Source organism: Castanea sativa, chromosome 4 (assembly GCF_040712315.1).
Source record: "Castanea sativa cultivar Marrone di Chiusa Pesio chromosome 4, ASM4071231v1".
NCBI classification, from domain to species: domain Eukaryota; kingdom Viridiplantae; phylum Streptophyta; class Magnoliopsida; order Fagales; family Fagaceae; genus Castanea; species Castanea sativa.
The window spans coordinates 40743005-40770131 of NC_134016.1; the positions used below are offsets into that span (position 1 = coordinate 40743005).

The 27127-nt window shown below is 36.3% G+C and overlaps 2 protein-coding genes across 2 annotated transcripts; one reads left to right on the forward strand and one right to left on the reverse strand.

The window, feature by feature from the left end:
* The first annotated feature begins 5902 nt into the window (after positions 1-5902).
* Positions 5903-7370, forward strand: LOC142633099 (uncharacterized). Its single transcript, XM_075807376.1, has 3 exons — positions 5903-6334; positions 6448-6578; positions 6986-7370. The coding sequence occupies exons 1-3, from the start codon at positions 6028-6030 to the stop codon at positions 7106-7108; spliced, it is 561 nt and encodes a 186-aa protein (XP_075663491.1). The 5' UTR covers positions 5903-6027; the 3' UTR covers positions 7109-7370.
* A 6708-nt stretch (positions 7371-14078) lies between these two features.
* Positions 14079-18701, reverse strand: LOC142631962 (LIM domain-containing protein WLIM1-like). The gene is made up of 5 exons (XM_075806342.1): positions 18330-18701; positions 16392-16488; positions 16250-16290; positions 16024-16113; positions 14079-14616 (listed from the first exon to the last, which is right to left on the reverse strand). The coding sequence occupies exons 1-5, from the start codon at positions 18465-18467 to the stop codon at positions 14389-14391; spliced, it is 594 nt and encodes a 197-aa protein (XP_075662457.1). The 5' UTR covers positions 18468-18701; the 3' UTR covers positions 14079-14388.
* Positions 18702-27127: the final 8426 nt, after the last annotated feature.

Here is a 27127-nt window from a genome sequence, read left to right on the forward strand (position 1 = left end):
TCCAAAAATATAAATAAAAACAAAAAACACATACCTTTTAGAAACTCCATATGTTGTGAAAGCATTGTATCAAGCTTTGATAATATTATTAAGGAGTTTAGAGCATATGCACCTGAAACCAAAAGCAATTTCATACTCTTTTGACACTAATTTCTCTCTTTGTCTCTCTATCTCTCCAGTCCTATTTTTCTTTTGGCCTTTTGATATTTTGTGAAACTGGAATATATAAAAGAACATAAAAACTAACATTGAATGGAGAAAACCTTTTATTTATTAAATTAATAAAATTAAAAATGGAAGAGTTCAAGAAGTTGAAAAAGGGAGTAGAACCAAATCTTTTAATTTTCTACATTTATGGCATAAACTAATCATTGATAAGAAGATGAGAGGTGAAAAGCTAAATGAAAAAGTACTCATACAAAGCGCTACGTGACAGAACCTCATGTACTGCTGCACGAGGTCTCCGCTTTTATATATATATATATTGATATTGATGATTGATTTGACAATTTTTTTCACATGTCGAGTTAGCAAACTTTTATTGGTTATCATTAGGCTTACTACCACATCACTTTTTAACTTGCCACTAACAGTTTGCCGCATTAACATATGTCAAATTTTTTCATCTCTAAACTTTATCTTCTTTTACATGTCGCTGTATATGAACATTGAAGTGGAAGTACAAGCTTATCTGCAAATTAGCCATTTAATCATTTTTATCAATGTTTCTGCTGAGGCTACCTTTTTTTTTCTCATTGTCCACACTAGATGCAACTACCTGAAAAAGCTAATTTGAGAGATCAAATTTCAAATTAAACTTAAGAAAACACATTGACATAAAAAAAGTACTAGTTATACAGTAGTAATTAACCATAGGGCTATAAATAAAAAGAGAACGGATATGTATGAGAAATTTATGTGTATTCTTTGTAATTCATTTATTTTCTAGCACCACATTCCATCTTAATTTTTTGTAATCAGACTGTGGTTTTACCCAATAAAAAAGTTGGACCAAATTAATTTTCAGTCACCAAAATTTTCAAAGACCTTGCCAAAACACAGCTTTCAAAGACACAAGGCCTGACAGGATGGTGGCTCCACCACTTGATCTGTATCAATTAATTTGTTCTCAGTTTGAACGATCCAGCATGGAACCTTATTGTGGTCCCCACATTGAACACTGATATAGCTCAAGGCATGGAGCCATGGAGGAATCATTTTGGGGGGTGTATACTATTTCTTCCAAGGGGACAAAATTTCTTTCTAAATCAGTCGAAGGAACAATTTCTTCGTTTTAAATGATTATTTAGGTTTACCTTTAGTTTACATGATTTAGTTTGTAGTCAATTCAACTTGTTTGAATTACTTAATGAATATAAAATATATGTGGATAGTCATATAATTAACGTGTAATGATTTGGGGAACTTACTCTAAAATCTAAATCTATATAAAAGAAAACTTGTCCATTGACTGCGTATTCAAAGCATACTCTAAATAATAAAAGACTTAAAAGTATAGTAATTTAATGGTATTGTCTAATATTTCTTATAAGGAGAACCTAATTTTGAATACCCCATCCCCCACTTATTGTAATGAAAAAAAAAAAAACCCTCTAAATTAAATCATAAGTTAGGAAATTTGTTTAGGAATAATATGATCAACATGACCTCCAATAGTTTCTCAAAAAAAAGAAAAAGAAAAAAGACCTCTAATAAGTCAAGAGCTTAAAGTTCAATTGGTTGACATTTCGTGGTGCTCTCCAACGAAAATATTAAGAGTTCAAATCCTCTCCCCTTTTAACTATTGATGTGTGTGTATACACACACACACACACAAATCAATAAAATTAAATTTCCTTCTCAAATATATAATCTATTTTTTGCAAAATTAATTCTTAAAACGGTGTTCTTTAGAAATTATTATTGAGATTAAGATGGTTGTGCCGATTCATGTTAATTCTATTATCACCCACTCATTGCTCCTATATATGTTTTAAGCAATAACCCCAAAAAATTTCTTTCATAATGAAATCACTTTTTCAAATTTTTATTGTTGTTACCTAGAGATAGAATAAATTTTGATTCAAATGATATCTCCCAGTGATAATAACATCATTTGTGACATTCCATATCTGTGATTCATACCCTTTCTCTCCCTCCCGTGAAAAATATTAATAGAAATCCTATTTAGTAATTCGAAATGTCTTAAAACCTAGTATAAATTTGTCTACATAAAAACTTTAAAAATGAAAGGCAGGTTTGTTTAGGGATGGCAATGAATTAGGACAAGGTCAGATTATGGTTGACCCGTTCTTGCCCAATCCCCTCTTTAGGACATAGAAAACATGTGCATGGTGAAATGGGTTGGGTAGGTCGGGGTCGAGGAAGGTTTGAGACATTTTCCATCCTTAATGAGATGAATTTGATATTAATGAGATAGAGATAAGGAGAAATGGAGGGCCAGTTGTGAGAGGTCTAAAAAAAAAATATTACTCTTGATTTATAATTCAATTGTTACAATAATGAAACTTAAAAGAACTAAAAAAAAAATACTCTAGATTTATAATCCAATAATTACAATAAGAAGGAGAAAAGGATTTGAATTCTAAATTTCTTCCTCAAAAACTCAACAAAAAAAAAAAAAAAAAGTTGAGTAAAACAAATCTCTTGGTTAAATATTATGGTAAATTTGGAACAGAGGTTGAGTTCTCTCTTCCCCCTCCATCTCCGGGTTATATTTTATGTCAGGAGTGTCATAAGTTATGACTCAAGTCAGATTTTCATTTTCGCCCCAAAAGAAAAAAACTTGAGTTCGAATTTTTTGCAGTTTAAAAACAAAAGAACACAACAAGAATCTTTTACATTAGATGACAGGAAAAAACCACACACAAAAAGTTTGAGACATTTCTTTCAGAACAGAACCTTTGGATTTGTCATCAAGACAAACGCATCAAATTACAAGAAGAGGAACCCACTTTGCAGCCTTGTTCCCAAATCCCTTTTTTTCCTTCTAGCAATTTGGTTCTTGTTTGCTTTTACTTGGTCCAAGTGGAAAAAAGAACCTTTAGCAAATGGGGATCCCTCTTTTTTGTAGGACTCTCTGGAATAGAATTTCAAGAGTAATGTACAATTTTCTATCACAACTCGCTACATAGTGAGTTGTAACTTGCGAGTGGTTGAAGTGTGTTCTAATATGGCCTATTGTCACACTTTCATCACTCACAACTCGCCACGTGATGATTTGTAGCAAATAATTGTGCATTTTTACGTGTTCATTTTGGCTAGGCATGTTGTAACGGACAAAGAAGAAAGCTGGAAGGAACTCAAAAAGAAAGAGAAAAAAATAGTGTCCCAAAACTCTCTCACACACATCACGCGACACACACTCATTGCGTGTCGAGTGAAAGTGTGGGAGAAATGAGAATAATACGAGGGACCCATAGTGAAAAAAGTCTATTTATTTTCACGTTTTGTTTCAGTGTCAGTGACAGTGAAGTCTCTCTCTCTCGGTTCTCACTACAGCACAAAATTTCACGCTCAAGGTCCCGCTCTGTTTGGTAAGCAATACAAAACGTATTTTTTATTTCTCTCTCCCACTTGTCTTTGCTACAGTACTAAGCACAGTACCACGCGCTCTCAAAAAACCTGTAGGCTGTACTATGATAGCATAAGAATTAAAGATAGGTTTTCTATTCCTTTCCTCCATACACGTCTCTATCCTCTCTCTGTGGTCCTCTGCGTGACCTTTGAACCATAACACTATACGCCATAAATTTTGAGGCCAACAAGTCTCCGGTTTTGTCGTAAAATGTTTTTAAGATTCAAACCAAAAAAAGAAAAAAAATTCATTTTGCAAATTTAAGAACTATAAGTCTTATTGATTAAAATTAAAATTAATAACAAATGTAGCATGCTTTTGGATTAATTAATTATATTTATTTATTTATTTGAAGTTGGCAAAAGTACAGTTGTATACAGAGAAAAGTGGGATGTTGAAAATTTGTACATAAACAAATAATTCTCCGGTTTTGTCGTAAAATGTTTTCAAGATTCAAACCAAAAAAAGAAAAAAAAACCATTTTGCAAATTTAAGAACTATGTAGTCTTGTTGATTAAAATTAAAATTAATAACAAATGTAGCATGCTTTTAGGATTAATTAATTTTGTTTATTTATTTATTTGAAGTTGGCAAAAGCACGGTTGTACATAAAGAAAAGTGGGGTATTGAAAATATGTACATAAACAAATAAGTTAATAAGTCAACAAACAAAGGTAATCAAAATGCTGGATTACATCTTTAAAGGTTCAATGTAAAATGTACACTATATGACAAAATTTGAGACACAAATTCTTTGTTTTCATTGTAAAATGTTTTTTGTTAAAAGTTTATGTCTTTATAAGGTTTAGAGAAAACAAAAAAAATTGCAAATTTAAGAATCAGATCTTGGAATTATATAGTATTGGACTTGACTAGCTCTTTTACCCTTAAAATAGTAGCTAGAATTCGTGAAATATTGTCGATTAAAATTAAAATTAATAACTAATGTAGTCTAGCGTGTGTTTGAATTAATTTTATTTATTTGTTTATTTGAAGTTGGCAAAAGTACAGTTGTACATCAAGAAAAAGTGGAGTATTGAAAATTTGTACATAAATAATTAAGTTAATAAGTCAACAAAAAAGGCTAATCAAAATGATAGATTACATCTTTATAAGGTTCAAAGTAAAATGTACACTATATGCCATAAATTTTGTGACCAACAAGTTTCCAATTTTGTCGTAAAATGTTTTAGTTAAAAGTTTACATCTTTTTAAATAAGGTTCAAAGTAAACAAAAAATTTGCAAATTTAAGAATCAGATCTTGGAACTACATAGTCTATTGGACTAGACTAGGTGTTTTGACCTTAAAATAGTAGCTAGAATTCATGAAATATTGTTGATTAAAATTAAAATTAAAAACTAATGTAGCGTGCATTTGGATTAATTTTATTTATTTGAAGTTGGCAAAAGTGCAACACAAACCAAGAATTAAACATGTTTGATTTGAGTTTCTTCTTCTAAACTTATAAAGAAAAAAAAAATGAAAAATGATCATCTTGTCTTGAGAACTAATGACACAAAGTCTAATTCCAGATTATCATAGTAATTTACCAACTTTGTTTTTTAAAATGAAAATTTAAAAGATTGTACATGCCACACAACGAAGTAGGTGTAACAATTTTATATATAAGTCAAAATTATACCGTATATAATTATGCCTTTGACTGATGAACCTAAGCCTCTCTTTTTTTATTTTATCATTTTTTTTTAAAGATGAAAATAAGTCATTTCATAAAATCAGTATGATGAAAATGGACAATGAAAATTATGAAATTATTCAGCAAAAAAAAAGAAGAAAAAATTTCCAAATGGGGCGTGTGATTCACATGGCAGATAACGTAAGTAGTACTGGCATTTTAGAGCCAGAACTACATGTAACCGTTCGAGAACAGCTTTTATGCAATCTTGTGACGTGGCGGTCACGCAGCCTCTCTCTATGAAACAGTGTTACTAAATTAAAACGGTGGACTCGATTTGGTATAGACCAAAAGAATGTAACGTACATGAGAAAGTGTAACTATCACCTCAGTCCCTACTTGGTCTTCGTCTCTTGAGCCAACCAATCACAGCTCGCCACGTCATAACATGTTGGACAATAATGTCACTTCCTATTAAGGTTAATTCTCCAAATTGTCCTTGATCATCATAATGTGTCTCACAATGATTAGTACAAAGCATTTTTGACCAAATTGGTTTTTTCATTTTGAAACCAACTTTTTTATTTTTATTTTTATTTTTATTTTTTTTATGGCATTTCAAATTCTAACAAGTTTCTAGTATTTAAGGCTTGCATAAGAGTTAGGAAGTCATTTGGGAATTTACTAGCACTATAGCAAGGTGGCCTAGAAAGAGGGTGGTGCATATTTCAGTTTTCTTCCTTGCTTGCTTCTTCTACATTATCATCTTTTTTTGTGTGTGTGAGAGAGAGATGGGAAATTGTCAAGCCATTGATGCAGCAACTCTAGTGGTTCAACACCCAAGTGGGAAAGTAGACACTTTTTATTGGCCTGTGAGTGCTAATGAGATCGTGAAGATGAACCCTGGTCACTACGTTGCTCTTCTCATCTCCACCACTTTGTGTCAAACCAGTGACAAAGAAAACTGCCCAGTTAAGAATGAACACAACAATAACAGCAACAACAGCAACAATCAGGTTCGTTTAACTAGGATCAAGCTGCTCCGTCCCACCGACACTCTTGTTCTTGGCCAAGTTTATAGACTCATCACTACTCAAGGTTTGTGTTTTGTTTTAGTCTTTTTTCCTTTTACTTGTGACAAAAAGACTTTGTTTTGAGGTACTTTGTGCTTTAATCTGATATGGAAGTTCAATTTTCTTTGTGGGGTTTAGAGGTTATGAAAGGCTTGTGGGCAAAGAAGCAAGCAAAGATGAGGAATAGCCACTCAGAATCAGCAGAGAAGCCAGGTTCTGAACAGCCAGAGACAGCAGCCAGAAGATCTGATGCAGAGAATGACAAACATGTAAAACTTCAAAAACAGTAATTTTTTTGTTACAATATCTTGTCTTTACAACTTTGGTTGAGTTTAAAGTAGATTTTCCTTTCCTTAGCTAAGTTGAATAGAAGATAACTCAGATCCTCTAGTCAGCTTTGGTTCTAATTGAAGTTTTTCTAGTACATGCAACATAATTCAGACAAAATCGCATTAAAAGGTAATAGCTTTATTACTGGTTTAGAACACCAGGGACTCTTAGAAGTTAGAACTAGATCAGTAAGAAATAGTAGGTAAGTCTTGAGCTTCCTTAACTCAAGCTAAATGATTCCATGAAGAATAATGTGCTGTTTTATAAATCATGTGCTAATAATAATAATAATAATCCATTATTTCGTTCATGAATTATGTTGACTAATTATATCATTGCATTTCAGGTAATCAAACATGAGAGACACCGACCAAGGACAACCTCATCATCATCAACTAACTCTGCCACCACAGCCAGGTCAAGAACATGGCAACCATCGTTAAAAAGCATCTCAGAGGCTACGAGTTGACCATGTTTCCAACAATTTTAACAGGGTGTGTAAGAGACAGAGAAGCAGTGGATCAAAACTCCTGTTCAATAGATCAAAACCTGTGAAGATCTTTTTGGATCATCTAGGAGGCCTATTGTAAGCTGTGTGATACAAAGTTTCTTTTTTTCAATTTCTGATCTGGGTAATGACTGCATAGTGGTGTATAGCAAAGGGGCACATATCCAACATCATTTGTAATTTAGTGTTGTTCTGAAAGAAATTAGACTTTCATGTTAGACAATTGCTCTAGTGTAATACTTGACTTGTTACATTAAATTCACAATTTCCTAACTACTAAATCTTTTGAGACAATCCATAATTTATTAGGTTGGAATCCTTTCACCACTTCACCTTCTATCAAAAAAAAAAAAATCCATCCGTTAAAGAAATACTGTATAAATCTTTGATAGAGTTATGTTTCTTTATATATTTATTTAAATTCAATAGTTACAATAGTGGGAGAGGAGGGACTAATGGCAAATAAATTACAAGGTGTTTGGCAAAAAGAGTATCAAATTAAATTCATCATTTTTTTTTATATAAGATAGAAATTTTACTTAAGGCTTTAGGCTAATCTAAGTGTATATGTGTATGAAGCACCCACTTGGAGATTTGAACCTTGGACCTTACCTCTCACACCTTACAAGCACTTATACTTGTGGAGTGACTATCGTGCTAAAGATGTGCGGTGGTAAATTTGTTATTTTCTAATTGTTTAAGCTTTTAGGATTATCAATAATTTAAAATTCCCGTAACTAATTCCATAAGCTACCACTATAGTTAGTAGTAGTGGGTTTCAATCAATTACTGTTGCAAAATCCTCTGTAAAGGGAAAAAGCATCGTGCATAAATGTACTTTTTGCTATGTTCATGTCCTGCAAAGTAATATTTCCAGCATTCGGTCAACCTTGCATTAGGGGGAAAAAAGAAGAAGAAAATACTTATGAATGAAGCCAATAGCCAACAAACAATTTTAGAGTTGGGTCAGTTTTGTGTTGTGTTTTATTTCTGGTGTACGTACATTGAATCTACAATTTTTCAAGCCAAGAAAGTTCTAATTATTGCTTTCAAAGTCCAACTAATTAGAAATTAAAATTAGATCTATTAAATATCATTAAATTGTCACCAACTTCCCATTTATGACAAAATAGATTCCATGGATGTGTCACTGAAAGAATTATGAAAAATGCAAATTTTGTTTTTAATTTATTCCCTCCTTAGTAGTGAAAGCTCATCAGTAATAGTCTAAAAAGAAAACAGCTCATGTAATCATGTCACTTAGTTTATGAGTATTTAGACTTTGAAGAACAATAAATATGTCCTTTTTTTAATGTTAATTGTCTTCTCTGAATCATTTAACAAGAACTTGTACAGTAATCAATATATTAAGTTTCAGATTGTCCCTTGAAGTTTTCAAAAGTAAAGTTTAGTACACATTCTGGTTTAAAAAAATTAAGAGTGACAATGTCACATAAGCAATTTCATTTGATGGTATCTCTCATAAACCTTAATGGAAGAAGATTCGGACAGTTCTTTATATATGTTGCTCGTGCAAGTCTATAAATATTGTTCTAGTGGCCATTTTGTGTTTGTCTATTAGAGAAACAAACAAAAAAAATTCGATACCTAGGTATGTACTATTTCATGATTCTATACATATATATAATATTTACTTCTTTTGTTTTGGAAGAACATATAATATTTACTTATTAAAACAACTTGAGTTAGTCTGTCATTATATAAAGAAATAAATTCACACCTAACATTCATTGAAATAGACTGAAACATCCTGAAATTTTTATTTAAAAACACTCCCTTGGATTTAATGTACTGACAGAAATGGACAGAGACCATATGGAATCTTTAACTTTGTGTTGAAGTCCAATAGGAAAGAAAAAGACTTGCATGACTTAAATGATAAATTTTTGGCCGTCGAATAAGAAATCTAATTTAAAACCCACTTACACCAAAAATCAATTAAAGTCTTTAACTAATACTAAAGAACACTCCTCATGAAGCTATAGATTGAAATTCTGTCGTAACTATTGAAAACTATTGAAAAAAAAGGCTTTTTATCAGTAGATATATCAGCATTCCACTGCAGAAGATTCTTCCTTAACTGAAATAGTTGAGCTAAAAAAGAGTTATAGAATACCTGCAATGATAATGTTGTTACATTTTTGACTTTGAGATAGCCATCAGATTGACCTTTATTATTGCACGAGTAGAAGCGAATCTTCCTCACTACCCAATGCATGATTGGTTTTCTCTTTGGTGCCTAGAGCAAGACAGACCAAAGTTAGCAAAGCAAAAGATGGCTTTTTCTTTCTTTTTTGGAACTTTTAAAGATATTGCTCGATCCACTTTCGTAGATTGCTTTTATTGAGTAGTACAAATTGCATCCAGCTCACCATACCAAGCATTTCTTGTAAGAGTTATAATTTTTAGGTGCATTACACATCTTCAGTTTCTGCTAAAGTACATAGAATACCTTCTATGCGGGCCACCAATTGTTTGCCCATTGTTCGGCAAATACAAAGTATCACACAAAATTTGTCTCTATTTTTGATTACTCATTAAAAATGACATCAATCAGATGCTTGAAGATATGGAGAAGCATCTTCTTTTGAATGATATTGAAAAGCTTTGCTGTACCTAATTGAGTTAGCTGTATCAAACATTTAAATTTTAACCATAGTTTCATTTGGGGATAGCCTATTTCACAGTTAAATTCTTTTAAAATAACATGACACTAGATACATGTTTAGTAATATATAATTTGAACCGTGAAATAGTTTCAAATATTGAAGATGCTAGTTTATCAAAAAAATATTGAAGATGCTAATACCATAGTTTAAGACCTTTAGTCTCTCAATACTTATCGAAGAGAACAACTTCTAACTTGGAGTGATGAATAGGAATAACTCCTTTTTCATTCTCAATAAGATAGTCCTTTTCACTGTCCAAACACGACTACAATCCTTTTTTTTTTTGGTTGCGAAAGAATATCTATATTATTATCTTTTATTTCGAAACTGCTTTGGCAAATAAAAGTGTTCCTTCACAGCACTCCAGGATATGATCATCATCACTTGTTTGAAAGCTACTTCATATAGCCCGTGTTGCTTGCATTGGAAGAAAGATTAATACCACTGATCATAACAGTATCATGTTCCATTCATCTTCAAAAGTGTGGAGAAGAGAACAATCTCTAACTATCATTCCTCTACCATAGACTTCTGAGATGGTCTTCAGAGCTGAAAGACAATTATGACATGTCCTTAGATACGTCACTATCAGAATTCAGAATCATAGAATAAACAATAATCACTAGCCCCTGATCATTTCTCTATATTCCTGAAATTCTTGGTCCTAACACAAAGTGAAGATCACTAAGGTGAATTTGTACTTTATATCCAGTATAGCCATTAGCACCCCATTTTTTAATGCTAGCATGCATTGGGTTGAAATGATGAGTGGATTCTTTGGAAATTGTGGAACTTTGAACAGGCCTTGATCATGAGGTTACATAAATTAAAGTACATGGCAAAACTTTGATCAAATAAGATTCATCCAATAATGGGGTTGTAGGCAGAGAATGAGAGAGGTGGTGAAAGAGCATGAGATGAGAGTGATTTGAGTGACAATTTGGGCATGACTTTGTTGTGCTGAGTGAGTTCTAAAGCTGCTTTATTAGCATGTTGAAAGCGAATATATCCTTGTAGAGTTGGGTGATCATTTGGGATTTGGTTGATTGTGTTGGAGATAGCGGGAGATGTTGTTGATGAACAAGAAAGAGGGACAACTTTTGAATTCGAAGCGTGTAAAAAGAGAAAGTAGGTAGGCTGCGAACCTTTTGAATTTTGATCAAAAGAAGTCGGGGTTATTAAGCAATACATGATGGGGACGGGACCGTAACAAATACTGATTTTGTGCTTAGGCTAGTATCTATGAAGCACGGGTGCGTTTTGGGATTTGGGTGCGGGTGCGGGAGCGGGTGCGGGACTCGGTAATTTTTGAAAAAGTAGGGTGCGGGTACAGCGATTAAAAAATTATTAAAAATATTTTTATTTATATTTTTAATATATTGCTAAACATACTTTTTTCACATTATATAAACATATACCAAATTTAAGAGCAATAGTAAATAATAACTAGAATACAGAGAATAGGAGAGAGCCTAGCTGAAGAGTGAAGGCAGAGAGTGGGAGAGAGGCGCAAGAAAAATGAAGAGGGAGAGGGCTAGGTCTTGGTTTTTTTCCAAACGGTGCGTTTGCACCCTTTTTTTTTTTTTTTTTTTTTTTTTTTTTTTTTTTTTTTTTTTTTTTTTTTTTTTTTTTTTTCGGCCAAGTTAAACGGTTACGCACTAGTTGTTGTTTTTTTTTTTTGAATTTCGGCCAGTATCGGCATATTTCGCCGGTATCGATGTTGTGCCCGATACGGGCCGAATTGGCCCGATTTCGCGTGCGTCGGCCCGAATCGGCGCGTATCGCGCCGAAAATAATATTTTTTTTAATGTCCGACGCAGAACGGACGCGCAGGCAACAGCGTCGCCTGCACGTCCCCGTGTCGCGCCGCGTCAGACGCGGGTGCGGCGGCCCAAACGCCGCACCCGTGCTTCCCAGGCTAGTATGTGCCCAAGTTCGATCATAAGAATGTTATTGCTGGCTTTGCTGCTACTACTAGCTCCTTGAACCCATGATATCTATTAGCTATTGGCTGGGGCCGTAAGTTGATGAAGAGCTCGAGTTCAACTCATGAAAGAGCTTGTTTAGCAAAAAAGCCAAAATCGAGCCCAAATTTAGGCTTAAATAGGCCGAACTCAAACATAATACTATATTCGTGAACATAAAACTTGATTTAATTGTACATAATATTATACAGTTATATTTTATATATATATATATATATATATAATAATAATATAATCTTATCTAAAAATATACTTACATAGGCTTGAAATTGGATAGTATAAATTTGTAAATAGGTTTATATGGTGTTAAATTATTATTTGTAGTTTATTGATAATATAATTAGTCCATTCATGGTAGTATTCCATAGATTTGTAAAGGTGTAAAAAAATTTAGTCATAATTTTTCTATTCATGAGAAAAGAATAAATTAATCAAGTAACTTGTGAACAAGCTTAAGCTTGTTTGATAACAAAATGAACCAAGCTTGAATATGTAATTTTATTTGGTGATAAACTTAAACTCAACTTGTGTCATATTCGAAATAAAATTAAATAAACAAACTTGAACTTTTAATACTAGACTTGGCTTGACTTGGTCACAGCCCTACTATTCGATACCTATTAAACATGTGATTATTGATCATTTGCTAAAAATTAGAGGAGCCCAGTCATTCCGGACTGATAACCAGATAATTTATTTAGCTTAAATAAATAAATTCTTGTCTATAAAGGGCAAGATAAAAAAGAGTTAGTATTTTTGTTTCTTTTTTTTTTGTTTTTTTTTAAATTAATAGTTTAATACACCTAAAATGAAATATTCCAATGAGAAAAATAATTTTTTTTATATAAATAACTAATATTAATATATGATCTCACTATAAAATAATTATATATTCTTTCACAGCGGTCCACAATTATTTCATTAAAGAATAGACTAACGCATTTGATTACATAATGAACACATAGTTTTTTTTTTCTCATCGTCAATATTTTTGAAATTTCATTATTATCATGTACACACTATCAATACATTATGAGAGTAAATCTGTCAGTCTTAAAATAATAATAGAATGTCTAATATCTTACAAACATGATATTTGTAAAAAAAAAAAAAAATTGTTAAAAAGAGAGAGGGAGGATCATTTTCAAAAGTCACACATTCACTTTAGTGACTGGTTTCAACTTTCTCAATGTTTCCTTCATCTGCCATTAAAGAAGACTACAAGATGTCCCGGTCCCCTGATTGGTGGCAGACAATGTGTTGGGTGCGTCCAGCAATACCCATCAGGGACCAACCTTTAATTTGGAGGCCCCAACATCAAAATTATTACCCCTTCAGAGCTTTATAGCAATTAGCATCCATTCAATTGACAAAAGCCTGAAAAATCTCTTTGGCCCAACAGAATAATCATCCCTTCCCATGTGAGTAGTTCCATTCTGTATGATTCCAACTAGAAACAATTCCAAACAAACTACAAGCAAGTTTTGTTTACATATTGATATGTCAAACATCCAACATTAACTTTTTGTATTCAGAAACCTAGTCCAAGCATCAAAATTTTGGAATTAAACATAGTCATTTGAGGATAATGTACAATAAAAAGGCCATCTATGTATAAAACAACTAAAAAAACTATGGTACGGATTCTTTACAAATTCAATAATTATGTCATGCATTAGATATATGCATCCTCCTCTCATAGAATGTGGACACACTGTGAGAGAGAAGATCGGATATACACCATGGTGCGAAAATGGATCCATGTATTGTGATAAATAACATTATTATTAGAAACGCAATGTGTTATACCATGTTGTGTATACTAGAATAGATGCGGAAGTGGAAGCATAGAATAGAAACACTGAGAATACGAGATTACGTGGTTCAGCCTTGTCGGCCTACATCCACGGAGGAATCCCTTAGAAGCTACATCTTTATTGTATAAGAGTATAGTACAATAACCTGTGTTACAATGAACTCTAACATGAGTATATATAGGCGACTAAACCCTAGACTACTAGTACAAGTAGGAGTGGGCTTGGGCCCATTACATTGGGCTAATATGTCTAATATATCTCTAACATATTGTGCAAGTTGTATTTGATGATCAGCCCATTTTCTTATATATAATAAAGGGCCACAGCCTTTGGTATGTGTCTGAAGATTCATAAATGTAAAGGCCCAGCAGCGTTTGAGGAGAAACACCATAGATGACAAATACAAAAATTGAGTCCATACCAAGGAACAGAGACAGTCTAGCCATAGAAAATGAAGCCACACCAAGCTTTAAATCAAAGACGAAAAAACAGGAAAATTGGGCTTGCCAAATGGTTTGTAAAAGGAATTAAACACCAACTCTACATGGGAACTATTCAAAGCTCACACTCAAAATCAGCAACATACTGCAACTCTACCAAAGACTTAATACCTTATTAACACATTACACATATAGAAGAAACGCAATTCTAAAATCTCTTCTTGTATGCTATAACAGGTGCATCTCAAGTCTTGCTTAGAACCCACCATCCGTGTGATATAACGTTATAATATGAAAACTTTCATAGTACTATTCTGCTGCTGCATTCTCAGCTACAGCTACAGCTACCACCGTAACTTGTTCATTCTTGCCATTGCCAAGTTGGCTGAAGTTTCCCTTCTGCTTGAATAGTTGGGTGTGGTGGTGCTTACAATACAGACGATGTTCATGGGCTACATAGTTTGATGGGCTGATCACACAGCCTCCATGAGTGCACCTGAAACAAGACTTATGATATGATTCACCATCAACCGCCACCTGTAAAAAAAAGGAAAAGAAAAAAAGGCAGTAAGGGTAATGTACCTAGAAATTACATTGTTTTCAACGTGCACATGAACATTGAAACTCTCTCTCTCTCTCTCATAGATATGCACACTTTTTGAATCTTTAAGGCTGATTTAACAATTTCACGAGGGTTTATCTTCAGTCAGTAGTATCTTCTCACATTGGAAATTTTGGTTTAATCGTTTTGGCTTGTGGTTTACTAGTAACTTCATAATTTTCCACCAAAATAAATAAGAATAATAAAAAATGGCTTATTTTTTTGCTTATATTCTTCAATAGTGGGAGAAATTCAAACAGGAGTACCAACTTAAAACTTAGCGTGCTTAAATTTTGTGTCTCATACTGTAGATATGAAGTAATCAGGGCATCTAATTGATGTACAAGTTGTACCAGTTGTCCACATATCAGGGAAACTATTATGGATTCTCATATTTAAAATTTTTTAGGTACCTCCATGAATCTGATACCATTGTAATAACTGCTAATTGATCCAGAAAAGTGGCATGTAGTTAGTGTTGGGTTTTGTGGAGCCTAGTTGTATTTGATCTGGATGACGATCCGATCTGAAATGATGTTACGTGGTTTTCAATGGGAGATTTTTTGAGGCTTGGCCCAAGCCGTAGCGCTCGTTTTTTGGCCCGTTTTGTAGCCCATTATGAATCCTGTACGCAGGATATAGAAACCGTCTTTTTGGTAATTAGGGACTCGATGTATTTTTTGAGAGAGAGAAAAAATTGTACGGCCGCACTCTGTATTTTTCTTTGATAATAGTGAAATTCCTGCAACTCCGTGGATGTAGGCAAATTGCTGAACCACGTAAATGTTATATCGTGCGTGTGATTAGTTTTCTTTTGGTGTGTGTTTTTCTCTATTTTGTTTCTCACAGGTTTGAGAATTGAGAATTTCGTGTTATTTCCCTACAGTTAGAAATATTTTTTTTCAGACCAGATGATTGCATTTAAACTACAATAACTTCTACTCCACTATTATAAATGAGAGCTAATTGCAAGAAGATATTGCTTTCATATTATGTAGCAAGTGTCAAATAATCAGCTTGTAAATAGCCATTTCACACATTGTTCAAGTTTTAAAGCTTTTAATCTATCTTTTATCTCTCAATCGCGCTTCTTTATGGTGTTCTATTCTTCACTATAATCTTATTTTCCGATTAAAAAATAAATGTTATATTCTAACTACTTGAAGGGTACTTCAAAATGGATTGATTTACACATTTGAAGCTCAGTGTAACAGTCAAATGAGAGCATGAAAGGTACTCAAATTGAGGACAATAACTTTCATGCTCCTTAAAACTAATAAAATTTAATAATTAAATAACTTATGGAGAGCTCAACAATTGTATACTAAGTTATTAAGATTTACCTTTTCAATTGGGTAAACAGTTTTATTGCAAGCAACACATTTTTCTTTAGTCCCACCAAACAAACTTGAAACTCTGCTGTTGGTCTGGACCTGAACAGTTATAAGAAACAATTTAAGTAACTATTTAGGACTTCAATATCACTTATAGGGAACATTTCATTCCAGTCGATAGTTATAATTTCAATGACCAAAAAAGAAGAATTAGCAAAATCAAGCCTTCAAATACCTGATTGGCAGATCTGTCAGCTCTAACAGTTCTTGGAGTACCTACATAAGGGGAAAAAGAAAGAACAACATATGACATAAGCTTATTAAGCAGATCAAAGCAGAGGTAAATATGCCTAAAACAACTCAAAATAGCCAATCACCTTCAAAACTTTTATCCAAGCTGCCAGTCATTTTAAACAGTTGATCGAAGTGAGGCTTGCAATACAAAACACCCTCAAAGGAGCTATAATTGCTCAGCTGCAAAGAAATTGCAGAAAATGAGAAATAAGGATAAAGTAGAAGCAGAAAAACCACTCTCTCTCTCTCTCTCTCTCTCTCTCTCTGTGTGTATATATATATATATATATATCAGTGTGTGTTGTGACCAGTCTATGGAAAAACAGTTCCTGAGATGATGAACATCCAAATGCTGAGGTGAACAGAATCATAAATAAATTTACAATTAAATATGAGATATGCTATTAGTGTTCCAAACTTCCAATTGCTGAAGACAGAGAAATAACAACTATTAACCTTTAACAGGTAAGAAGGCAAAAGAGCCGAATAGGACAAAAATAGCACTCGTTTAATCCTTATATAATTCTAGAAGTTAGTAAGAGAAAACGATGAAAATGGTAAAGTTAGTTATCTAATGACCTAAGGCATCATCTGTTGGCTAGTTAAAAGAGATGTCACACTTGATCCAAAATATGAGAAACTGCAGAAATATGAAATTTGAAGTTCTATTAATCATTATAATAAGCTACAAAAGTTTTACATGATTCCTCTTTATTGCTGAACAAGCCAAGAATTGACCCCAAGATTCAAGCACTTCAAGAATGAGCAATTAATTAATGTCATGAAATTGGAGTAATACTTGAACAATGTATCTATATGGCAGATAATCCACTGGCAGATTGACAGTGAGTTTAATCTCTATTCCATTCATTTTGTCTTTAATTTCAGCTATTTGGAAGTGCTAAGAGATTGTGGTTGAGTCACAACCAGGAGATAACTTCTAGTTACTTATACGGCAGAGAAGAATATAAATAACGATTATTGCACTGAAGAACAAGTGATTCGAAGAGTTATTTTTTATGTTAGGCAGATTATCTCGGTGTAGAATGTGAAAAACACCATCCAAAAAGGACCCTTTGTTGCACTTGGAGAATACCTTTTTTGTGCTTGATCTATGATCTGGTTTGGTGTTGCTTAGTTAATCTCTGGTTGTTGTCTTATCCAAGTTGTAGTTCTGTTCATGTTGTATTTTTCATTTTTTCTGGTTATGGCTTGTCTGTATTCTAGTTTGATGCATAAGCAGTGTGCTTTACTGGTTTTTTTTCTGAGTAATGAATTATCATTCATAAAAATAAAATTAAAAAAAAAAAAAACTGCAGTCATCTTAGGCTCATAAATTTAATACCTCGTTAATGTCTGATTCTCTATAGATGAAAATAGAGCTAAATAATTTAAATTGACACTTCCATTTAAAGCATGGTTTCCTGGGGGCTTCTACTTATTAACATTCTGAATAAATTCTCTAAATTTTGATTTATTTCTGAATTACATTCCAATTTTCAAAGAGCAAATTCAAACCTACTTTACCGCTTATAATTCCTTCACCATTCAAAATATAGTAAATCTTATTTGATCCAAATTTTTATATCAAAATATAGTCCAATTGAACCCATTTATGCAACACAGAACTAGCCAACTTCTTAATAGGTGAAATCATGAATAAAGTTAGGATTGTAAATAGAGAACTAACTATAGCAATCATCATTAACGTTCACAATCAGAACAATAATCATCAAGATGCATGAACCCATCATCAAGCAAACACAGTCAACCCATTTAACATAATAAAATATTTCCAAGTACTCCATATAAGTTCATGATCATAATCCTTAAACAAAACCCAGACATAAAAAGATCCATAACCAAGTACAGAAGTGGCAAAACAAAGAATTGCATGTGTACATACATATAAAATCAAATAGAAAAAGCCAAAGAGCACTATAAACCATGAAACTTCAATGTCAAAAAAGTGTACCCCATGTGTCCCAATGTTCAAAAGGCTCTATCTTTATGGTTATTACCTTAAGGGTACCCTTACAGTGGTGACATCTGAAGCAAGCCTTGTGGTAGACCTTGCTATCAGCAGTAAGCTGATCAACCAAGTACACAGTTTTCTCACATGCCTTGCACTTTTGGGTAGTCCCTGCAAATGTTGCCATTCCCAAAAATCTTCCAAACCCAGATATCTAATCAAAATTCCAAAACAACAACAACAAAAATATGAACAATATTAGAAACTGTCCTAGTTTGATGACTTTGTCTCCTTCAAACTCTTTATTGTCTCTTTCAAACTCTCCAAGTCTGAGATTTACAGCTAAGAGCATGTCAGAGCAAACCAAACCAACTCACTAGTAGTGGGTCTTTGTTTAGACTTTAGGCATATCCAAACTGCCAGCTGTGCATATCATTGGACCAAACTATATTAAATTACGATTGTGCCCTCAGAAAGGTCAGGTTTCTTCGTACAGTTTTTCACTAGAGAACAGTGAATTAATGCTTTCTCTGACCAGAAGAGTATGTATATAAAGTTGGTGTATTTAGTACACAGAATGGTACATCTTGCGATTTTTTACGTGGTGGGATTTTATCCTAGTCTCTTGAATGAGCGTGTCCTTAAGCATCTCCACATAGGAATATGAAAGGTACTTTTTTTTTTTTTTTTTTTTTTCGTAATAATGCATTAATGTTACCAAGAGAAAGCGGTGGTGGCTCCAAAAATTTGTTTGAGGATGGTTATTAAGAAATTTAAGGAGCTGTTTGGCAGATTGGTTCTAACACATATTTTGAGTTTTTAAATAATTTTACATATTTTTTCACCTACACGTATTTCAAAAAATTACAAACAATATTACTCAAACTCATCTACTAAATGGGCCCTAAATTATACAAAATTTAATAAAAAGAGAACTTCATATATTAACAAAAAAAAAAAAAAAAACACACATGCAAACACATAAAGTTTTATAATTTCCTTCTACGAATTTTCTTTTTTTGAAATCATTAAGTCTCATTATCAATGTTGCAAGCTACATCTTTTTTTTTAAATTAAAGTTAAATAAAATTTTTCTTGCACTTTTTTTTTTTTTTAATATTAGGACCTAATATATTGTTAAGGGGACTAAAATTTAAGGACAAATTTTGGTTACAAACTAAGTTGTAGTACAAGACTACAATTCTCACTAAACAAATTAACATTGTTACATATTTTACAAATTTAACCGTTGAATTACATGTTCTCTATATTCTTAAAACACATGTCAAGTTTCATGTCATTTTCTATTCGATCCATAAAATTATTTTTATATATAATTTTAGACTACAAAAACTCGAAATTTAAACTTTTGATTGATAATATAGCTATTAATTTTTTATTTTCTTAAAATTTTGCAAGTATGGAGGATATAAGAAGAAAATCTAATTACATAGTGGATTTGTTAAAATTCACAATCAATAAAAAAAAATATTGAATGGAGTTGTAGTATTAGCTTACGACCAAGTTTGTTGCCAAATTTCTCCAAAGTTTAGTTATGTTGGGCCTAAAAAAATTTAGGGTTGTCACAAAAATTTTTTAAGTATAAAAAATCATAAATTTTTAAAATTTATACATAATAATAATTATTATTTTTTCCTGGCAACGGTGGTCTTATGATCACCTTGAACTTTATGTAGAGCCACCAGTGTGGGAGAATATGATTAATGCACATGTAAATGTCACTTACATCATCATCTTTATTGTTGTAAGTGCACAATTGCACCTGGACCCAAAGACAATCACGGGCTCAGGCCCAATGAGCCTTAAACAATAAGATTTGTAGAGTGTGGGCTTTAAACCTATGTTAGAAACGCTGGAATCTTGATAACAGGCTTTTAGAAGCAAACACAAGTAAATAAAGAACGATAATAACAAATAGGTCTCCTCGGACTCAAGCCGAGGACTATTTCTTTATTATTTCTCTTTCTTCCTTCAAAATTACAAGTTCTTAATTTCTTTCTTAGTTTTCCGATCCCCCTTTTTTCTTTGGCCTTTACCCCCCTTTTATACTGCCTTCCCTGATACTTTTTGAACAGTGACTAGAAGTTTCCACCTCACTGTTCAGGGGTCACCTCTCCATTAATGCGGCCAGGGAGGTAGGTGCAGAGCCTTTAATGCGGAGGTGGCAACCTTTACTCTTGATATTTTCTTTAATACTGGTGCATCTAGAAGATTCAGGATGTCCCATTTTAACCACTGGTCTCTCCAGAGTTGTACTTTGACCTTCATAATAAAATTTTGAGTTCTCTTGGATCTGTCCGAGGTGAAACTCTCCCTCGGCTGTATCCTCGGACCCTCGGCGTATGGGCCGACTCATAGAGTTTGATCCTCGAGCAGGTCGGCCCTCCACATTACAGCCCAAAGGCCCATATGCCCACTTGGGTCCTTTTACTCCCCACCATAGCCCCTCAAAACTCTAATTTTCAATATCCGAGGAGAAAATTAGGGTTTTGATCCGATGAGAACTAACTCTGCTTACTATGTGAATGATTGGACGTGTGGAAACCGTTTCGCGTTCCAGAAAACGCCACTTGGCGGTTTTATTTTCAGAAAATGCGCGCATTTATTACTATGAATTACACATTGTCCCCCACGTTCAACGGTGAGATGTACATCCAACGGTCCTCGTTATTTCATGAAAAATTGGGCGGGACAAATATAATTTCGAGGCCGCTTTCCGCACACCATGACGCTTCGGGAACCTGCGCCTTCATTTAATTCATCAGGGACTAATCCCATCAAAACATCAGTAAACATACTTTACCCGCAGAAAACCGTGGAACTCTGCACAACTTGAGATTCGTAAGTTTTTGGTTCTCCTTTTCTTAACCCTTTCTCCTCGGATCTTGTCCTCGGCTATACTTGTAGATTTTTTTTTTTTTAGAGTTTAGTCTTTCGCCCCTCTCTGATGGGAAGATTTAAATGTCTAGTTGATACCGCCGCTGGAATGGAAGGCTTCAGAGCCAAGTATCACATTCCCGGTGATATAGGTTTAAAATATTGCCCGGCGGAAGCCGTGGCCGGCTCTAGAAAGGAGGGAGAGGTTATCATCCCAATGATAGCCTTTGTAGAGGGTGGGATGACCCTCCCAATGAAGCCTGTAACTAGGGAGTACCTTTGCAACCACCGGTTGTGTCCCGATCAGTGCCTCCCAAACGTCTTTAGAGTTTTGGGTAGCGTCGATGCTCTAAACGAGCAAATGGGTCTAAACCTCACCTGGCACGATGTCGTCTTTCTGTACGAGTCCCATAAACTCTCCAACGTAGGTTACTACATTAAATCCCGCTCCAGCGTCGTTTGGCGAATCTCACGTCCGCTCAAATCCAACAAAGGCATGAAGGATGACTACCTGATCGTCTCTCGGGAACCGGCATGACGGCCCACCGCCCGCTGAGTGGGGAGATCCAGGTGCGACACCTTAGGATTAGCCTCCCCCCCCCCCCCCGCACAAACTCCTCTAATACTCACAAAAATACGCATTCACATGTATTCACGTTTATTTAGGTTTATTATATGTTGTGTGAATCTGACCATGTTCGTTTGATTTGGTGTCTTCCTTCGCAGATAAGCGACACGTGCGCCCACACTTAAGCCACTGCAACGTTGCAGATCTCAACCGAGTACAGCGCTCCGAGGTGTTTGTCAGCGAGGACCTACAACTCAGAGCTGCTCATCTGATTCTAGGGTACACTCCCATTTCTTCGGACTTCCAGGAGATAGAAAACGCCATAGTCGCCGGTGACCGAAGGCGAAGGAAGATAAACGTAGCCCGGCCCCACTTTTTGGACGACCACGATCTCCCTGACGCCCCTCACACCGTTTTATATGGACAGCCCATAGCGGAAATCCCCCTCGCCGTGCACTCTCAGGCAACGGTTGTTCCAGAAGAGCAGGTGTCTTCTTCACACACGCTAGACGAGGAGATAGAACAGTTCCAACTTGAAGACACCGAGAGACCTCGAGGGAACCAGTTCGTCGTACTCTCTGACGAGGAAGAAGAAGCCACTGAGGCTTCTGGAATTGCAGGGTTAGTCGTTGCCCAACCAGAGGACAAATCCGAAGAGGATATGGACAGGATGAAGGGTCTCCTAACCAATAGAGCCGCGAAGGTTGTTGAGAGAAAGACGGGGGGTCCCAAGCTCTTCCATCTTTGCCACCTCCCCCTCCTCCAGCTGAGCCAAAACTTCCAGCCGAGGATCCCAAAAAGAAAAGAAAGGGGGAGGCCGAGGGGACGAGCAGCAAGGACCCCAAGAAACCACGACAACAACCCCCACCGGCTCACAGCCAGGCCGGATAAAGGCAAGGGTAGGGCCCGCTCAGTTGAAAGCGGGGAGATCAGGGACGAGGCCGAAGTGCGCCGAGCACCGGTCACCTGGTCCCCTAACTTAAGGTTGGATGGTGCACCCATCTTCTGCCAATCCAATATAAGGGCGGTTCAACAAGGCCATGCCCACCACTTAGCCGAAGTGTTGGAGCGCCCTCTTCTGCTGCCCAAGGACATGGAAACCTTGGAAAAAATGAGCCAGCCACAACTATTCCTCTCTTTAAAAAGGGATTTAGCGCTGGTAAGTTTAACCCTTTTAGGAAGATTCCACTTTTAACAATATCAGATTATTCATAAGTGTCTCGCTATATCTGACTTCCTCGCACTTTGTGTGTGCCATTCGGGAGTCTTCGTAGCCGAGAAATTTATAGAAGACACTCGGAAGAAGGCCGAACCGAGCTTGAAATCGGCCGGAGACCGAGAAGTCCTGGGCACCTTCGCTGAAAATGAGAAGCTTTCCTCGGAGGTGGTCGAGCTAAAGAGAGAGAAAAATGGGGCCGAGGTGAACCTAAAGACCATGAAGACCCGCATAGAAGCGGCGCGTAAGCTTCTTCGTGAAAAAGATGACGAGCTCTCCCAAGTCCAAAGGGAGCGCTCGGATTTGGAGAAGGAACTTGCGCGAATGAAGGAGGAAGCCGGCGCATTCCATCGTTCTCTAGAAGCCGCTGCGTGCGAGTTATGAGGAAGGGGTAGCGGTCACCGAGGAGCAACCGACGAAGCCTTTGCGGCCTTGTGCCGGAGTACCGTCAAAAGGTCTCGAGGGGAAGCTCGAATGTAGCAGAGTTCCTCTATCCTCGGATCCGAGGAAGTCCGAGAATATCGGCTTCCCCGGAGATACGGGAGATTGAAGAGGCTCCCCGCCGCTACTCCTACCCCCGAAACAACTCTTCCCCGCTCTTCCTCCCATGGTCCCAAAGCCGATTCCGTATCCTACGTAACCTTCGGGTTCCAATAAAGAAAAGGAAGGAGACGGGGATGCCGAGAAGGACTCCGAGCGAATGTGGAGTCCAACGTCCCTCCAACAAAGGCAAAGCAGACAAAGGAAAGCAAGTGTCTCCCTTTCGAGCCGGAGTTGAGAAAAGACCGAGGGCCACCAAGACTTCTCGAAGACCCCCTCCAAAAGCTTAGGACCTAGCTTAGGACTTCTCTTTTTCCATATTTGAATTAAATATGTAATGCATATTTGAATGATTAATGAAGAACAATTTCATTTAATTTTTCTTCGTGTTGTACTCGTTTTTTACTTTATTCTTTTTGTACTTGTCGCAAAAAAGTTTCCCATTAGTACATAGATAAAAAAAGAAGAGTCGAGTAAAACAAATCTAACTCCAAGGATTGCACAATCATAACCTCCACGCAAGCCATGTACGCATGTTTTAGTATTAAAAACTTAACGAGATGACATGGTTGAGATATTTTAAACCATGCCTTGGTTAAAAAAGAGAAGACCTCATATAATGATTAAACCCTTATAATGTGTGGTATTGTTTTCAGTAGGATGTAAGATCCGAGGACCATTCCTTATATAAATTTGCTTAACGCTTAAAGATATAGAACTTAAGATCCGAGTTAATGACCAGTAAGGCACTAATTTCCAGGCGCAATAAGAAATTAACTTTAATCAAGTTTGTGGTCCGAGGACAAGACTTAACCAATTTCCTATTTGATTCTTAAGATCAATAAGTTTAAATGTCAATTTTCCCAAAGTAGGAGGTCCGAGGACCCGGCATAACTAAGGCTCTGTTTAACAAATGAAAAGATATCAATTTCCACAAGGTTTGTGGTCCGAGGACGACACTTGACCAAGTTTCTGTTTGATTCTTAAGATCAGCAACTTCAAATGTTAATTTTCCCAAAGTAGGAGGTCTGAGGACCCGGCATAACTAAGGTTCTGTTTAACAAATGACAAAGACATCAATTTTCACAAGATTTGTGGTCCGAGGACGACACTTAACCAAGTTTCTGTTTGATTCTTAAGGATTGTAACTTCAAATGTTAATTTCCCCAAAGTAGGAGGTCCGAGGACCCGGCATAACTATGGTTCTGTTTAACAAGTGACAAGATATCAATTTCCACAAGGTTTGTGGTCCGAGGACTACACTTAACCAAGTTTCTGTTTGATTCTTAAGAACAGTAGCCTCAAATGTTAATTTTCCCAAAGTAGGAGGTCCGAGGACCCGGCATAACTAAGGTTCTGTTTAACAAATGACAATACATCAATTTCCATAAGGTTTGTGGTCCGAGGACTGCACTTAACCAAGTTTCTGTTTGATTCTTAAGAACAGTAGCTTCAAATGTTAATTTTCCCAAAGTAGGAGGTCCGAGGACCCGGCATAACTAAGGTTCTGTTTAACAAGTGACAAGATATCAATTTCCACAAGGTTTGTGGTCCGAGGATGACACTTAACCAAGTTTCTGTTTGATTCTTAAGGATAGTAGCTGCAGGTGTCAGGGGTACTCATAACTTTGAAATATTAACTGACAAAAACCCATTTTATTAATAATAATACCTTCTAAGATTATTTACATTCCACGGGCGTGGTACAATTCTTTCGTCTAGGTCAGCTAGCCGATATGACCCTATGCCTGCTACTGAAACAATGCGATAGGGGCCTTCCCAGTTGGGTCCCAACTTACCCCAAGCTGGGTTCTTAGAAGTGCCTACAACTTTCCTTAGTACAAGATCACCAGGTGCAAGTGGTCTTAGCTTCACGTGGGCGTCATATCCCCGTTTTAGCTTCTGTTGATAATAAGCCATTTGGACCATAGCTGCCTCGCATCGTTCCTCGAGTAAATCAAGACCTTTCTCTAGGAGTCCATTGTTATTCTCCGGGCTAAAGGAGCTCGTCTTTAGGGTGGGAAAACCAGATTCCAGAGGTATCACCGCCTCGGCTCCATAAGTCATAGAGAACGGCGTTTCTCCCGTGGACCTGCACGATGTGGTCCGATACGTCCATAGAACATGAGGGAGCTCTTTTACCCATCTGCCCTTCGCATCGTCCAACCTTTTCTTAAGCCCACTGACTATGACCTTGTTAACGGCCTCGGCTTGCCCATTTCCCTGAGGATATGCTGGGGTGGAGTATCTGTTTATGATACCCATGTCACCACAATATTGCCTAAAGGCCTTGCTATCAAATTGAACGCCATTGTCGGAGATAAGTGTGTGTGGTATACCAAATCTAGTGACAATATTTTTCCAGACAAACTTCTTGGAATCAATATCTCTAATATTTGCTAAGGGCTCGGCCTCAACCCATTTGGTGAAATAGTCTGTTCCCATAAGAAGCCATCTTTTATTTCCTGCTGCTCTCGGAAATGGCCCCACTATGTCCAATCCCCATTGCGCAAAAGGCCAAGAACTGGAGAGAGGATTAAGAACCCCACCAGGTTGATGAATATTAGGGGCGAACCTCTGGCATTGATAACATTTTCTGGCATAGTCCTGGGCCTCTCTCTGCATGTTGGGCCACCAATAACCCTGAGTTAGAGCTCTGTGGGCTAAGGATCTTCCCGTGTGGCTCCCACAAATTCCCTCATGCAGCGGTTCCTCCAGTAATGCTTCCGTTGATTCAGGGTGCACACACAACAAGTACGGTCCCCGAAAAGGATCGTTTATACAGCCTTCGATCCTCGATAGCCAAAAACGTGGCGCCTTTCGACGCACCTTCTCTCGCTTCGACTTGTCCTCAGTGAGATGTCGTTCTTAAGAAAAGATACGACCGGGTCCATCCAACTAGGTCCAAACCTTATTAGATGGACACGAGCCGCCCGGGCGGGGATAAGAGTTGGCTCTAGCAAGATCCTCCACAAGGATAATCCCGGGCAAGTCCCGAGCCGAGGACATTGCTAACGTAGCCAAGGAATCGGCATACGAGTGTTCCCACTCCTAGGGATGCGAGCTAAGACAAAGGAGTCAAACTCCCGGCTGGCCGACGCTTGACCTGGCCGCATATTCTTGCATTCTTGTGTCCCCGGCCTCCATGGTCCCCATGACCCGGCCGACCACTAACTCGAGAGTCCAAGAACGCATGGACTTCCTTTCCACCCATCTTATGTAACATGTTCATGCCTACCTGAATCGTTTCGTATTCGGCTTCATTATTAGTAGCCGAGAATGATAACCTTAGAGATTTTTCAAAGATAATTCCCTCCGGGGATATCAGAACAAGTCCCACACCAGACCCTCTCTGATTAGCTGCCCCATCCACATACATTTTCCAAGGCGAAGGCACTGCGGCCGTGATCACACCAACTAATTTTCCATCCATGCGTGCTTCTTTTAGAGTCTCTTCTGGCAATGGTTCAGTAAACTCTGCCACCAAGTCAGCGAGGACCTGGCCCTTCACCGAGGTGCGAGGTTTGTAATTAACGTCAAAAGCTCCTAATATGGTTCCCCACTTTGCTACTCTACCAGTGTAGTCGGCGCTGCGTAACACTGCCTTGAGAGGCAATTGGGTCAG